Raw genomic sequence first — 17,145 nt, forward strand, 5'->3', positions numbered from 1 at the left:
TTGTCAGAGACATTTGAAGAGAGCAACAATGAAATTATGAGTGTGTTGCAGGATGAAGGAACAAATAGATGATCATTGTGAGTTGAGTTGCTGAGTTTTCAACAAACTCGTGTTTGTGGACTGAGATGAGAGGCCAAGGGAGGATTAGTCTTGAATCAGGAGAGAAGTAAATGAAGGAATAATGTTCATCTTTCTGTGTCCTGATCTTAAACTTTTGCTGGTATTGTGAGTTTTAGAAAATGTCTACACTGTGATATGGACAATCATTATTGTTTGTTATTTCCTTTGTGTTGATGGTGATTGTTTGTTTTAGGGACCTATTACAAGTTTTGAAGCTTGTCCAAAAGATAAACCTGAGTATGTTTGCAATAAGCTGACTAGCTGCAAAAGCTGTGCTGTGGACCAGAACTGTCAGTGGGAACCCAGGAATCAAGAATGCATCCCATTACCTGGTAGGATTTATTTGTTTTAGTATTTAATCATTTGTCAGTTATGATGTGTAAACCTTGCTGAGGTATCCTTTATAACCTGTGCTGGTTCTCAGTTGTTCGTTTTCCTTCAGCAACTGCTAGGAAAATGATGACTGTTATTAATAGACCAGCTGTTTGTACTTGATATCAAATGAGTTTTGACGGGATCATTATCATTTGAACTGCATTATTCCTTGAGTGACCATTAGCAAATTTACTGTATAAATCTCAAGTAGTGCAGTTATTTTTCATGAACATAGAACTTACAATATTATAACACAGTACGGGCCTTGCAGCCACAATGTTGTGCCGACCTGTCTAAACCCACTGCACAACAATCTAATTCTTCCCTACCTCACACCCATAACACTCTTATTTTTTTTCCATCCATGTGCCTATCTAGAAGTCTTTTGAATGTTCCTATGTACCATCCTCCATCACCATTCCTGGCAAAGTAGTCCAGGCACCCATCACTCGCTCTGTAAAAAAAAAATAGTTACCTCTGACAACTCCAAGTCCAGGCACCCATCACTCTCTGTGTAAAAAAAAAAAAAAAATTACCTCTGACAACTCCTAGACTTTCCTCCACTAACTTAGACAGATTTTGTTTAGTATTTGCTATTGTCTCTCTGGGAGGCATATAACATTATGCTTCCATCATGTCACCTCCCATCCTTTGTCACTCCAAAGAGAAGATCCCTCGCTCTTGTCAACCTTGCTTCATAAGACCTGCTCTCCAAACCAGGAAACATCCTGATAAATCTCCTCTGCACCCTTTAAAACATATGTCCTTCCTGTGTAATGAGGCAACCAGAACTGAATGTTACACTTTTAAGTATTTAATAAAGTATCTATGGACTTTTCCAGTGATATCACAAGCAACGCACAGGTATATTTGGCATTGAAGTTGTCTTGAGTAATTCTAAATTCTGTCACATTTGATGTGAAAAAGTCATGCTGCTTAATTTCATTTTGCTATATTTATGCTGATCTAGCCTTTTCTGTTGCTTTTGTTGCATTGGAATTATCAGCCTGGTGTGTGATTGAAAGTACAACCTTACTGATGATATAAACCATCCCCTTTCATTCTTGAGCATAAACACGTAATTAAGTTGAGTTTTATAGCTCTCAGAATTTGCAACTGAAATATGAATGTAAAGGTTTCTTTTATGAATAATTGGAGAACATTGGAAGCTGCCATGAAGTGGCCTCAAATGGTTGTCTGTGTATCAATACAGATGGATCCAGGTATCTTTCTTGTCAGTTTGAAAATACTGAATGTATATAATCTAGTGCATTTCATTTTGAAGTGTTTAATTTTCATCTTGGGAACTGCAGAAACAATCTGTGGAGAGAACTGGCACTTAGTGGGAAATTCGTGTCTGACAATCACCACCGCAGAAGATAATTACGATAATGCAAAACTGTTCTGCAGAGGCCAGAAAGCGGCATTAGTCTCACTTACATCACAGAAGAAAGTAGAATTTATTCTGAAAGAATTGCAGGTCATGTTGGTAAGTAACATGCTTTGAGCAGAATCGATACATGAGTTTGGAGTAAGCAGATTTCCTCATTGCGACTCACATATTTTTAATATGAATGAAAGCATCCATGGGCTTTGATCGAAATCCAGGAAATCTGCAGGGTCTAGAAATATAAAGTAAAAAGCAAAATCAGATACTATTTATTGCCATGTAATAAAATGAAATTGCCTTTAGTCGATTCGCCATTAGCATTGTCCGGCGCTCCCTTGCCGTCAGAGAAAGAGAAGCAAAAGAGAGTCCCCTCCAAATCAGTCTGTCTGTGGATTCACCTCCAGCGCTCCCGCTGCCTCTGCAGCCGCTCAAGAGGTTCAGTTAGAGTAAATGCAATAGGCTTTATCCACTGAGGTGAGGTGAGTTACAAAGCAGAGGACATGAGTAAAGGTTGAAGGGAAATGTTTGGGGGAACTTCTTCACAAAGAGAGTAGTGGAAGTATGGAATGAGCTGCCAGCTAAATTTTAAAAGTTAAGGAAAATTTGGACAGATACATACATGGATGTGAGGGCTAGGGAGAGATACAGACTGGGTACAGGTCAGTGGGACTACACAGAATAATAGTTCAGAACATACTCGAAAGGCCAAATGGTCTGTTTCTGTGCTGTAGTGTTCTGTGGTTCTGATGCTGTCAGTCTATAGGTCAAGATACAGGTTTGAAGATGATATTCAGGATTAATTCTTAGTGAGCAAAGTTCAACAAGTTGAGTACGTTTGAGGGAGAGGGAGCATAGACAGTGGTGAGATCCTCCAAAAGGAGGATTTAGGTGGATGTGCAATCCTTAAAATGAGAGAAACAGCATGCTGTCTTGTGTGCCAACTTCAGGCCAAGCAAAATAGGTACAGAAGCAGCAATGATGGTGGTGAAAGAAATGTTTGCACCATTTAGGGCTCAAAATTCATTAAGGTGGGGATATGGGGGACAAAACTACCTCCACTGAGGTGTGATAGGAAGAATGGGGAATATCAGAAGGAGTGGTGAAAGCACGGCAGGGAGTGGAATAGAAGAGAGAAGGGAGTAAAGGAAAGTGGGGGAGAGATTGGAATCTAAGATATGTTGGAGTTTGTGAACTTAGACTTCTGAAAGGAAGAAAAATAGTTCTAATATGGTATCCAACAGAGAAGAAAGTAAAACGATGGACAATGACAGCTGTGTGCTGGTGTTGTTCCAGAGAAAAGTTGAGAGCATTCATAAAGCATATATCTCAAGATGCACTGAGTACACTTCACGCTGAGTGTACTTCGCAATTTCTCTTGTTTTGTGTTTTGATTGGCCAATTTAAAGCATTTGTAGCTTGTGACTGACAAGATACAGGAATATTTTCTGCAACACACAATTATAGTCGCACTTGAAAAGGTAAATGCTTTGAAGATGCTGTTGAGTCAGTTTGTATAACTGCAGCTGTCTACTTGAAGATTCAGATGGAAAGGGAGTATAAAAGGATTTTGACTCAGTTACAATGAAAGAATGAAAATTTTATGTTCAAATCAATGTGACAAATTATTTGAGGGAGAGGGGAATTTTCTGGTGATGGTATTCCCTTCTTCCTGCTCAGTTTCTTTAATTTTGTTTGAAACTGCTAGTTTTGAAGTGATTTAGGAGGCCTCAGAGCATGGCAAAATACAATATTGGTAAATATTTAATATACATAATGTTATCAATAAAAGACAAAAATATGAACTTAGTTTTGCTTTTCACACTGTAAATGTTTAACATTCTGTGTTGTTACTTAAAGTTATTTTCTCTGGATTTACACAGGAATGACAGGGCAGTAATTGATTATTCATTCCATCACACTATTTTATGAATAGAGGAACTATGCATAGCAGCAGATATTAACTCAACTCCCTTCATTTGACTTTTTTTCCCACATCTCACAATAGACTTAACTGATGCCTGCATTTCAAAAGTCATCAGTTGTACTTGGCAGTATGCTGAGGTGATAAGAGCCACCAGTAATTCAATTTGTTCAAATGTATGGGAATCAATATATTTACTGCTTTTCACCATTGGCGTTGAGAAGGTAATGAGCATCAGCGGTGGGGACATTAGTAGGTGGACTTCAAGCTATGTCTTGGCTGTTCTCTGTTCCATTGGCAGAAAATGTTTATGCTTAACTGTGACATATCTGTTCATCATTGCAGCACAAAGCACGCATAACCCCTTGGGTTGGATTGCGGAAAATAAATGTTTCTTATTGGTGCTGGGAAGATATGTCGCCCTTCACAAACACATCACTACAATGGATGGTGGAGGAGCCAAGTGATGCAGGATTTTGTGGCTATTTAGCGGAACCAAACTATGCTGGTTTGAAAGCAGCTACTTGCATTAATTTAGTGAATGGAAGCGTGTGTGAAAGACCAGGTGAGTTCTGGGAAGTTAGAAGTTAAGTATTGTTTATTGAATTCCTGGAATAACTTGCTGCAATCCTTAAGAAACAGAATAAAAAAATTAAAAACAAGCACACGTCATCCTGACTTAGAAATGCCAGTGTTCTTTCATTTTTTTTCCTACAAATTCTGGAACTCCTAACCTAATCATAAATTATTTATTGCACCCAAGTAATTATATTATTCAGATCTCCAATCAATCTCATTTCAAATTCAAAAGCTCTCTTTCTTTTTTGTATTCCTCACACTTGAGAGCTTTTTTTCATCTTTGCATCAGTGATGGAAAAGTTTTATTTTGGGAAATCAAAGAAATATGGCATGTTTTGGCAACTAGGATTGAGAGATCTTGAGGAATACAGTGTGTAGTGGAGAACTTAAGCAATAAGTTAGGAGAACAAAAAAGATCTATGAAATATCCTAGAGAAGTAAGCGTAGGAGCTTGCCAAGACATTCCATAAGAACAAGCGAGTAGCCCAGGAGAGAGAGGATCCCCCTAGGAAACTATGGGTGGAGGTTAGGCAATGTGGGGCCAGATGAGATTTGTCCCAAGTTGCTGATGGACCCAAGGTGGAGATAGCTGGGGCCAGATGAGATTTGTCCCAAGTTGCTGATGGACCCAAGGAGGAGATGGCTGGGCCCAGATGAGATTTGTCCCAAGTTGCTGATGGACCCAAGGTGGAGATAGCTGGGGCCAGATGAGATTTAGTGTGATGTGATGTGTCAGAATTCAGGATGATAGCAACTCTTGTTCCTTTATTTAAGAAGGGCAGTGTGGACAGGCCCGTAACTGCAGGCCACAAAGTCAGTGGAGGGGACAGGTCCATAACTGCAGGCCACAAAGTCAGTGGAGGGGACAGGCCCGTAACTGCAGGCCACAAAGTCAGTGGAGGGTACAAGCCCGTAACTGCAGGCCACAAAGTCAGTGGAGGGGACCAAGCCCATAACTGCAGGCCACAAAGTCAGTGGAGGGGACAAGCCCGTAACTGCAGGCCACAAAGTCAGTGGAGGGGACCAAGCCCATAACTGCAGGCCACAAAGTCAGTGGAGGGGACAAGCCCGTAACTGCAGGCCACAAAGTCAGTGGAGGGGACCAAGCCCATAACTGCAGGCCACAAAGTCAGTGGAGGGGACCAAGCCTGTAACTGCAGGCCACAAAGTCAGTGGAGGGGACCAAGCCTGTAACTGCAGGCCACAAAGAGAGTGGAGGGGACAGGCCCGTAACTGCAGGCCACAAAGTCAGAGGAGGGGACCAAGCCCGTAACTGCAGGCCACAAAGTCAGTGGAGGGGACCAAGATCGTAACTGAAGGCCACAAAGTCAGTGGAGGGGAAAGAATTGAAGAAAAAACAAAGAGACCACCAGTGTGAGTTTATGCAGAGGAAAACCCGCCTTTCTGACTTGATTTGAGTTTTGGAGCAGATGATGAGCTACGTGCTGGAGACATTGTTCATATGGGCTTCATCAAAGTTTTGCATGGTAAGCTGGTCCAGAAGCTGAAGCTTGTGGAATCCAGCTGAGCTGGGTTAATAGATTCAAACTTTACTTTAGGAAGCAGAAGGCTGTGGTGGAAGGATGCTTTTCTGATTTGAAGTCTATGACCAAGGTGTATTTCCGGGATTGATGCTGGAACCTTTGCTTGTGATCTATATCAAAGACTTGGATGTGAAAGTAGGAGGTAGGATTATTAACTTATGGATAACATGAATGGTGCTGTTGTGGATTGCAATGGATTTTAATGAGGATAGAAAAGAATTATTAAAAATCTCTGAAGATACAGGTGGGTATGAATCTGACCAAAGGTTAAGATGAAAGGTTGACCAGGATGTTGGGATCCTTTATGATATTGGCTGTCTTCTTGAATCATCACCTCAATGATTTCAATTCTCATCTGTAAGCCTGTGCTCCTCCCCCTTCTGCTATCTCCTCCTTCCCCTACCTCCCTCTTATCTCTCCTTCCCATCTCTCTTTCCTCTAACTCTCCCCTTCCCCTATCTCTCCCTTCCCCTACCTCTACCCCTTCCCCAATCTCTCCCCTTCCCCTATCCCCCTCCTCCATCTCCCTGTCCTCGCTTCTCTATCTCCCCCTTTGTCCAATATCTTCCTCCTCTCCCCTACCCAAATCTCTCCCCTTCCCCTACCTCTCCCCCTATCTCTCCACTTTCCCATCTCCCCTTCTATCTCCCATCTCCCCTTCCCCTATCTCTCCCCTTTCTTTATCTCTTCCCCTTTCCCTATCTCTTCCCATCCCCTATTTCCCCATTCTTCCCCTATCTCCTCTCTTCCCCACACCCCTTCCTAATAATTTGCATCCCTCAGGCTCAAGTCATCAACTACCTGTTGCTTTCCTGGATGCTGCATGGCCTTCTGTGTTCCTCTAACGCTGTTGTGTATTCTGCTCGAAATGGGCAACCTTAAACATTTCACCACCATTGTTTATTCTCAAGGCAAATGAAATTATGTAATGCATTATTACAATAGTAGTCCTGTCCCAATTTATACATGCAAAATTAAATTCCACATGCATAGCCAAAAGGCACAAAAAAAGGAAAAAAATCTGAGTATGTCTAATCATCCTTATGGTTAAAGCCCACCAGTACTGAATACATTCTTGTGCATCTTTTCTGTACCATTTCCTATATCGAGGATATCTTTTCTATAGCTGGGTGACCAGAGCTGCAATCCAAGTGTGGTCTGACCAACGTTTAGATATGCTGACCAACATTTAGATATGCACTTAAATGGGCAAAGTGTGGAACAATCTGGATAAGTGGAGAAAAAGGTTGGCATGGTGGGCTGAAAGGCAAATTTCTGTTTCTCTTTATAAGCTCATGATCCTGTATGCACTTTTAATCTCTTTCGTAACCTGCCCTGTTATTGTCAATGAACTATTTGCAAGTAGCCCCAGGTGTTTCTGCTCTTGTACCCCTGTTGGAAAGATGTCGTTTCTTATATTGCCTTTTCTTCTTCGTCCTGCAAACCACCGTTCTTTGCACTGGCTGCCTTTATCCTATTGAAGAGCATTGATAGTCTCTTCACGTTTCACTATGACTTCCAGTTCTGGGTCATTTTCAAATTTGGAAATTGTGCCTTTGCGCACAAGTCCAAGTCATCAATTTTGTATCAAGAAAAGCTGTCATCGGGGGAAGTCACGTGATGGAGTAGTGGCCGGACGGTGAACTCCAGCCCTCTCCAGAAAAGTCGAAAAAAATAAAGGCACAAAAATAAAAACTAAAGTAAAGTGAGTATAAAGGTGGAACGAAGATGGCGACAAAAAAAGAAAAATCGAAACCAACGGTAAGAAGAGAGGAAGAGAAGACAACGGAAGAAGAAGAAGGCCTTACCTGTTCGAAGAGGCCTGCGGTGGAGAGAGAAATCCGCTCCCTCAGGTCGGTAGAAAGTGGACTACAAAAATGGCTCGCTGAGCCGAGTAAAAGTGTGCAACCGCGCATGCGCGGTGCGCATGAAAAAAAACACACCGACGGGAGGGGGGACCAGCTGGGGAGTCGATCTTCACAGCCGGCAATGACAGCTGCAGAACACCTGCAGCAAGAGGAGAACATAGAAGACAACGAAAACAAGAAAGAAGAGAAGAAAAAGAAAACAAAGAAACAACAGATGGCCAACCCAGAGGAAGAAGAAGAGGCAGAGTACAGTGAAATAGAAGAAGAAGGGAAAGGCAAGACAAGGGATATACTTTCTCTTATTAAAGAATACATGGATTCATTTAAAGAATGGCAAGCACAAGAATTTAGTGATTTAAGAAGAAGAATAAACAGTACAGAAGAGAAAGTGAATAAAATAGATATGACCTTATCAGAAATGGGAAAAAGAATGGGCAAGGTGGAAGAACAAGAAGCAGCAGTAGAAATGGAGGTAGAGGACTTAAAAAAGAAATTAGAGGAATCTAATAAAAAAGTTAAAGAGACACAAGAGCTGTTAGCTCAGAAAATAGATATAATGGAAAACTATAACAGAAGAAATAACATAAAGATAGTGGGCATTAAGGAAGATGAAGAAGGCAAGAATATGAGAGAGTTTATAAAAGATTGGATCCCCAGGATCTTAGGATGTCCAGAACTACAGCAAGAAATGGAAATAGAAAGGGCACATAGAGCATTGGCCGTCAAACCACAACCACAACAAAAGCCAAGATCTATTTTAGTAAAATTCCTAAGATATACTACAAGAGAAAAGGTACTGGAGAAAACAATGGAGAAAGTAAGAGAGGACAACAAGCCACTGGAGTATAAAGGGCAAAAAATCTTCATTTATCCAGATATAAGTTTTGAACTCCTAAAGAAGAGAAAAGAGTTCAATACAGCAAAGGCGATTTTATGGAAGAAAGGGTATAAACTTATACTAAAGCATCCAGCAGTATTGAAAATATTTATTCCAGGACAGCAAAACAGACTATTCTCGGATCCAGAGGAAGCACAAAAATTTGCAGAACAATTACAAAATAGACTGAGAGAGGAAGACATGTAACGAGTGTAGAAAAGACTGCGAACTAAAAAGACACATAAATTTTGAACTCCTGAAGAAGAGGAAGGAGTTCAATACAGCGAAAACGATCTGATGGAAAAAGACTATTGTCGGATCCAGAGGAAGCAAGGAAATTTGCAGAACAACTACAAAACAAGCAGAGAGATGAAGACATGTAATAAGAGTAAAAATGACCACGATCTATATGTATGTGGGTAAAAAGGTATAAGTGTGTATATATATATATATATATATATATAGTGTGCATACATGAATGTATCCGTATTTAGAGGAAAATATATAGAGTATAGACAAGAATTAATAAGTGAAGGAAATGGAATATAGGGAATAAGGAGGGAATTAAAAGAGTGACCTTTGTTACATATGAAAATTGAAATCTTTTCTGGGGGGGCGGGGTGGGGAGGAGTTACGGTCACTGCAAAATCAGCTGACATTTGCGAGTGAATTCGCAAATCCAAATGGAGAGGGGAGATGTGGTTGTCCGACAAGGGATAAAGGACAACTCAGGAGGGGAAGGGGAGATTGGGGCTAAAGAAGTTTTAAATAGGAGAATAAGGAAAATGTTTGATGTTTTTGAAATGTTGTCTTATAAAGTGTTCAAAACAAGAAAACAGAAATGGATAAGAAGGAAAGGTAATGATGGAGAAACGGAAAGGCAAGATAAACAAAGCATAAAATGGCTACACTGAACTATATGACTTTAAATATTAACGGAATACATAACCAAATTAAAAGGAAGAAACTGCTAGATTTACTGAAAAAAGAAAAAATTGATATAGCAAGAAACACATTTAACTGAATTGGAGCACAAGAAATTAAAGAGAGATTGGGTAGGAAACGTAACAGCAGCATCGTATAATTCAAAAGCAAGAGGAGTAGCTATATTAATTAGTAAAAATGTGCCATTTAAAATAGAAGAGGAAAGATAGCAGATACGCAAGGGAACATATTAATAGGAGGGGATTTCAACCTGAATTTGGATTCAAATATGGACAAAACTGGGATAAAAATTAACGGAAAGAACAAAGTAACCAAATTTATAATTAAATCGATGGAAGAAATGCAACTTTTGGATATATGGAGGAAACAACACCCAAAGGAAAAGGAATATTCATATTACTCGGCTAGACATAAAACATACTCAAGAATAGACCTATTTTTGTTATTAGCTCGTATGCAAGATAGAGTAAGAAAAACAGAATATAAAGCTAGAATAGTATCGGACCATTCACCCTTAATATTGTCAGTAAAGTTAGAGGACATCCCTCCAAGAATGTATAGATGGAGATTAAACCCCATGTTACTTAAAAGACAAGATTTTAGAGAATTTATTGAAAGACAAATTAAAATGTATTTTGAAATAAATACGAAATCAGTGAAAGATAAGTTTATACTATGGGATGCAATGAAAGCATTCATTAGAGGGCAAATAATAAGTTATGTAACCAAGATGAAAAAGGACTATAATCAGGAAACAGAGCAGTTGGAAAGGGAAATAGTAAATATAGAAAAAGAATTAGCAATTAAGGAAAATACAACTAAAAGAAGAGAATTGGCAGATAAAAAAATAAAATATGAAACACTACAAACATATAAGGTGGAGAAGAATATAATGAAGACAAAACAGAAATATTATGAACTAGGTGAAAAAACGCACAAAATTCTAGCATGGCAGCTTGAGTCAGAACAAGCTAAGAAAATGGTATTGGCATCAAGGAAAAAAGACAAACAAATTACATACAATCCAAAAGAGATCAAGGAAAACTTTAGAGAATTCTATGAACAATTGTACCGAACTGAAAACGAAGTGAAAGAAAGGAAAATAGATGAATTTCTAACTAAAATTGAGCTACCAAAACTACAAATAGAGGAACAAAATAAATTAACAGAGCTATTTGGAATAGTAGAAATACAAGAGATAATAAAAAAATTACCAAATAATAAGACACCAGGAGAGGATGGATTTCCAATAGAATTCTATAAAACATTTAAAGATTTATTAATTCCGCCACTCCTGGAAGTAATCAACCAGATTGATAAAACACAAAGCTTACCAGATTCATGTGAAACAGCAATAATTACAGTAATACTAAAGCAAGGGAAAGATCCACTCACACCAGCGTCATATAGACCAATATCTTTACTTAACACAGATTATAAGATAATAGCTAAACTATTAGCAAACAGATTAGCAGAGTATGTACCGAAAATGGTAAATCTAGACCAAACTGGATTTATCAAAAAAAGACGCACAACAGACAATATTTGTAAATTTATTAACTTAATTCATGCAGTAGAAGGGAATAAAGCGCCAACAGTAGCAGTTGCTTAAGACACAGAGAAGGCCTTTGACAGAGTAGAATGAAATTATTTGTTCATAGTATTGCAAAAATTCAGTTTACCGGAGAAGTATATTAATTGGATTAAAGCATTATATAAGGGACCATTGGCGAAAGTGACAGTAAATGGATATGTATCAAAGCAATTTAACTTAAGCAGGTCAACACGGCAGGGATGCCCACTATCACCTTTATTGTTTGCGTTAGCTATAGAACCACTAGCAGAATTGATAAGAACAGAAAATAATATAAAAGGGATAAAAATAAAAGACAAGGAATATAAAATCAGTTTATTTGTGGATGATGTTATAGTATACTTAACAGAACCAGAACTATCAATAAAAGAATTATATAAGAAATTGAAGGAATATGGAGAAGTGTCGGGTTACAAGATTAACGTAAATAAAAGTGAAGCGATGCCAATGAATAATGCGGATTTCTCAAAATTTAAGAAGGAATCACCATTCAGATGGCAAATGCAAGCAATAAGATACCTAGGTATACAAATAAATAAAAATCTCGGCCATCTATATAAACTCAATTATTATCCACTAATGAAAAAATTACAGGGCGATTTAGAGCATTGGAAAGATTTACCATTAACACTAATAGGAAGGATAAACTGTATTAAAATGAACATTTTCCCAAGGATATTATACCTATTTCAGGCATTGCCAATACACTTGACAGAGAAATTCTTCAAGGAGTTAAAGAAAATAATAAGGAAATTTTTATGGAAAGGGGGGAAACCGAGGATAGCACTAAATAAATTAACAGAATGGTATAAACAAGGAGGCTTACAACTGCCAAACTTTAAAAATTATTATAGAGCCGCACAATTAAGATACCTATCAGATTTTTAGCAAACAAGGGAAAAGCCAGATTGGACTAGATTAGAACTAGATAAAATAGGGGAAAAGATACCTGAACACATATTATATAAATGGGATGAAAAATTGGTACAATGTAGGAGTTCTCCAGTATTACATCATCTGCTCAATACTTGGAAGAAGATTCATGTAGAAAGGAATAAAACAAATTACCAATGACCAAAACTAATAATGACGCAAAATCAGTTACTCCCTTTTACAATAGATAACCTTTCCTTTAGAGAATGGGAGAAAAAAAGGATCAAAAGAATAGAAAATTGTTTTTCAGGAAATAGATTATTATCCTTTGAACAAATGAAGGATAAATATAATATAACTCAAGATACAGTGCTGGCATATTACCAATTGAGATCCTACTTGAAGGACAAATTAGGAAGCAGTCTGAGTTTGCCAGAGGGAAGTAACTTGGAATATGTGATTACAGATACAATGATAATCAAAAGATTTATAACAAATATGTATATTAAACTGCAAGAAAAGGAGAATGAGGAAACAAATGGTAAAACTAAACAAAAATGGGAACAAGATCTAAATATAAAGATAAAAAAGGAAACATGGGAGAAGTTATGTTCTGGAACGATGAGAAATACAATAAATACGAGGTTACGTATGATACAATATAACTGGATACACAGGCTATACATTACACCTCAAAAGTTAAATAAATGGGACCCAACAGTATCTGATAGATGTTTTCGATGTAAAAAAGAAATGGGAACAACAATTCATGCAATCTGGACATGTGAGAAAGTAGAAAAATTTTGGGAAGATCTAAACCAAATATTAAATAAAATTACAGAAAACAATATACCAAAGAATCCAGAGATCTTCCTCCTAAGTAACATAAAAAACAAAGAATTTGGAATTGATTTGGAGGATGCACAAAAAAGATTTGTTAAGATAGCTCTAGCCGTAGCAAAAAAATGTATTATGTCAACCTGGAAATTGGAAGATAATTTGAAAATACAACAATGGTATATAGAAATGAATAAATGTATTCCATTAGAAAAAATAACATATAGTTTAAGAAATAATATTGAAATATTTGAACAAATATGTGAGCCTTACATGAAACATAATAGCGAAAACCTACCGGGGACATGCACCACCTAAATTAACGAAAGGAGAAGGAAATGAAAAGAATTGACTCAGTGGAATTTCTTGTTTATTTTTATTGAATGACAACATTGTTTAACTGGTTTAATGTATCTTAGATTTTGTACTTTAAATGGATGGGGGGGAGGTAGGGAGGGTGGGATGGGAGGAGGGAGGGGGGGGAGAAAATGGCACTGTATATGTTTGAAAAAGAAAAAGTGTGCATCATGGTTAATGTGGTTTATGGTGTGAAAAAAAAATTTTTTAAAAAAGTAAAGCTGTCATCCTCGTACCAATCTCTGGGAAACTCCTCTGTCCCTTTTACTGTTTTCTGTCATTCAGCCAATTTTCTACATATGATGCTGCAACCCTTTTTATTCTGCAACTTTGTTTTATTAATACACCTCTGGTTGTGTTTAAGTGTGGGTTGACTTGATGGATAGCAAGTTTATCATAGTACCTGTAACAAGAAATAATTCCATTCCATTAGCTTCTCCAGTGGACAGACTGGGCAATTATGTATCACCTTATCATTGTTGAAGTCCATATACTATGTATACATTGACAAAATTGTTTAGATGAGGTTGTGGAGCAGTAACTGGTCAGATATGACATCGTTAATATAAGCACCGGCCTATCTTTAACATGTCCATAGGATGACTAATTTAAATTTAGACATACAGTACAGTTACAGGCCATTTTGGCCCACAAGTCTGTACCATCCAATTTACACCCAATTAATCTACATCCCCAGTATGTTTTGAACAGTGGGAGGAAATCAGAGCCCCCGGAGAAAACCCACATAGACACAGGGAAAACGTACAAACTCCTTATGGACGGCAAGGGTTTCGAGTCCTAGTCCCGAACGCTGGTGCTGTAAAGGCGTTGCGTTGACCACCATGCCAACTGTGCAGCCCTTTCTGTCCTTGATTTTTATTTGTGGAACTTCTCCCACCCCTAATGTTTTTTTAACATTTTTTGGAGATTTATCTAATAAAGATTCCAAAACACAGTTAAAATCCCCTCCAACCAGAACATTTACATTAGCTTGCCCCAGAAGCAGAAATGCATCCGAAATAAATGCATCATCGTCCACATTCGGTGCATAAATGTTAAGTAAAGTCCAAAATTCATTAAAAATCTTACAATTCAACTTAAGAATACGTCCTCCATTCATTTCCATTGATTGTAATTCAAAAGATAAATTTTTATGTATCAAAATTGCTACTCCCTTAGCTTTGGAGTTAAATGAAGCAAAAAAACATGTCCATCCAATAACAGCAGTTATTGGGTTTATTGCTGCAATATTTTTTGCATCATGGTGTAATATTTCCAGTATTTTCAGACGCGAGTCCAAATTTACAGACGTTTGGAAGATTACACCCAGGGCCTCTGTCTTTTCCCCCTTCCCTCAGAGATTTGAGATGCATTTTGTCTGGATGAGATGGTTTATCCACTTTAAATCCACCTAGCCTTTTTAGAATCTTCAGAATCTTATTTATACATTTCTTTGAAGCCAGGCTGGACTTTTTTTTTACCTTGGGACAGGCTAATTTAAGTCTCCTGTGGTTTTTCCACCATGCTTTCTCCGTCCATGAGAAAACCTTTTTGGTTTCTTGTCTCCCCCTCCTTTTACGACCTCTTTCCTGTTCACGCACATGCTGAATACTTTTGGATTTAATTTTCTGTTTGTTTCTAGACTTTGCTTCTGCCCTCCTGTTTACTTTTTTGTTATTTCTGTAAATGTTCTGTTTTCAGCTTGTCCCAGCTTGTACTAACAACCTTTTATGTGCTCTATCCCCTCCTCCCCACCCTCAACCACACTTCATCATTCATGCTCTGCCTTTTAATTTCTCTGTTTGTCCCTCCTGAGTATGTACTTAGCCTGCGGCTGAAATATCTCGCTCCCATAGGTCTCAATTATAGTTTTGACCTGTGAAGTTTAAATGTAACATACATGGATGATAACAGTTGTAATGTAATTGAAATTGGTCGTTCTCCAATTGACCCTTTATCTTGGAATGGTCATTTTCCACTTCTCCAGTGTTTTTAAGCTTTATGTTGTTATTTAGAATGTTACAAGCCCAAAGGACCCCCAAACGCAGCAGCAATAGATATTCACCAAGACAAATGGTTACTTAAACAAAAGTTGCTTTTAATGATCTTTAAACATGAAAACAAAATCACACTTTAACCTATTACTATTAACTTAATTTACCTAACTTTGAGCCCTTCTAATTCTAAGTGCACATGTATGTAATGTGCAAGTTCAGAAAAGTTCTTTGATTCACAGTCCAATCTCACTTCTCACTCCTCCAAGTTCACTGGTTGCAGGCAATTCTTATACTGTGCACAGAATTTAACATTTATGAAGTTCACCAGGCTTTGGTGCTTCAAAGGTAAATGGTTACTGCCCAGGAAGGTTCTTTTTGGTTTTCAGAGAGAGATTTGTTGTTCCAGGACACCCACAACTGATTCCTTGTAACCAGCCACTTCACTGTCTTGCTGAAGAAACTTGCCCCATCAGGGTTTTCCAGATGATAATTTCTTTCTTTCAGGTCACCACAGAGTTCCTTTTCGTTTCTTCTATTTCAAGTGAAACATTAGGCAGGCAGTCCTCTCCTCTTGCATGAACCACAAGGGCTTTGACCAGGCTGAACTAAGCACTCACAACCCATCTTCCAAATGGGTTTTTTCCACAAGCTTGCCAGCTTGTCCTGTTCCAGTCCCAGCTGCTGCTGAACTGTAAAGCTGTAGAACTGAATCCTCTCTCTCTGAGAAAAAGCCTGTTTGACTCTCTCTGCTTGCAAAACCACATGTTCTTTCATCTATTGCTTTTTTGTAAACAACAGTCTATTAGGGAAGTTTCTTGGGCACTCTCCAAAGCTTTTGCAAAGGCTCTGGGGCCGACATGTCTAACATTAGCAGACCTCCAGTATTTTAAATAAGATCTGTTTTAAAGTGTTTGTTTGTTACCTACACTAAAAAACCTGCCCCAATTTATTTCCCAAAAACATATCTATAATCTGTTACAACAGGATATGCCCCTATTGATGCTTGCTTCCCTCAGCCTAGGTCATTTTACAGATCCACATCCTTCCTTCCATGTGGGGCAAGAAACATACTAATTCAGGTAGTTTTTCTAAACATACAAATTTTTCTCATTCTCCTTGGCAATACTAATTTGGTAGTCCACATTCTTCTTCTTTGGCTTGGCTTCGCGGATGAAGATTTATGGAGGGGTAAATGTCCACGTCATCTGCAGGCTCGTTTGTGGCTGACAAATCCGATGCGGGACAGGCAGACACGGTTGCAGCGGTTGCAGGGGAAAATTGGTTGGTTGGGTGTTGGGTTTTTCCTCCTTTGTCTTTTATCAGTGAGGTGGGCTCTGTGGTCTTCTTCAAAGGAGGTTGCTGCCTGTCGAACTGTGAGGCGCCAAGATGCACGGTTTGAGGCGATATCAGCCCACTGGCGGTGGTCAATGTGGCAGGCACTAAGAGATTTCTTTAGGCAGTCTTTGTACCTCTTCTTTGGTGCACCTCTGTCACGGAGGCCAGTGGAGAGCTCGCAATATAACACGATCTTGGGAAGGCGATGGTCCTCCATTCTGGAGACGTGACCTACCCATCGCAGTTGGATCTTCAGCAGCGTTGATTCGATGCTGTCGGCCTCTGCCATCTCGAGTACTTTGATGTTGGAGATGAATTCGCTCCAATGAATGTTGAGGATGGAGCGGAGACAACGATGGTGGAAGCGTTCTAGAAGCCGTAGGTGATGCCAGTAGAGGACCCATGATTCAGAGCCGAACAGGAGTGTGGGTATGACAACGGCTCTGTATACGCTAATCTTTGTGAGGTTTTTCAGTTGGTTATTTTTCCAGACTCTTTTGTGTAGTCTTCCAAAGGCGCTATTTGCCTTGGCG

General features: G+C 38.7%; 1 protein-coding gene across 3 annotated transcripts in view; it reads left to right on the forward strand.

The window, feature by feature from the left end:
• The window catches only part of atrn (attractin), a 520,815-nt gene that overhangs the window by 203,410 nt on the left and 300,260 nt on the right, over window positions 1-17,145 (forward strand). For all 3 annotated transcript variants that reach the window (XM_069923525.1, XM_069923527.1, XM_069923526.1), the window contains exons 14-16: window positions 314-452; window positions 1,809-1,984; window positions 4,152-4,371. In XM_069923525.1, the coding sequence (XP_069779626.1) occupies window positions 314-452; window positions 1,809-1,984; window positions 4,152-4,371 (535 nt within the window). The remainder of the gene's footprint in view (window positions 1-313; window positions 453-1,808; window positions 1,985-4,151; window positions 4,372-17,145) is intronic.

Source organism: Narcine bancroftii, chromosome 3, assembly GCF_036971445.1.
Source record: "Narcine bancroftii isolate sNarBan1 chromosome 3, sNarBan1.hap1, whole genome shotgun sequence".
In the NCBI taxonomy this organism is placed as follows: Eukaryota; Metazoa; Chordata; class Chondrichthyes; order Torpediniformes; family Narcinidae; genus Narcine; species Narcine bancroftii.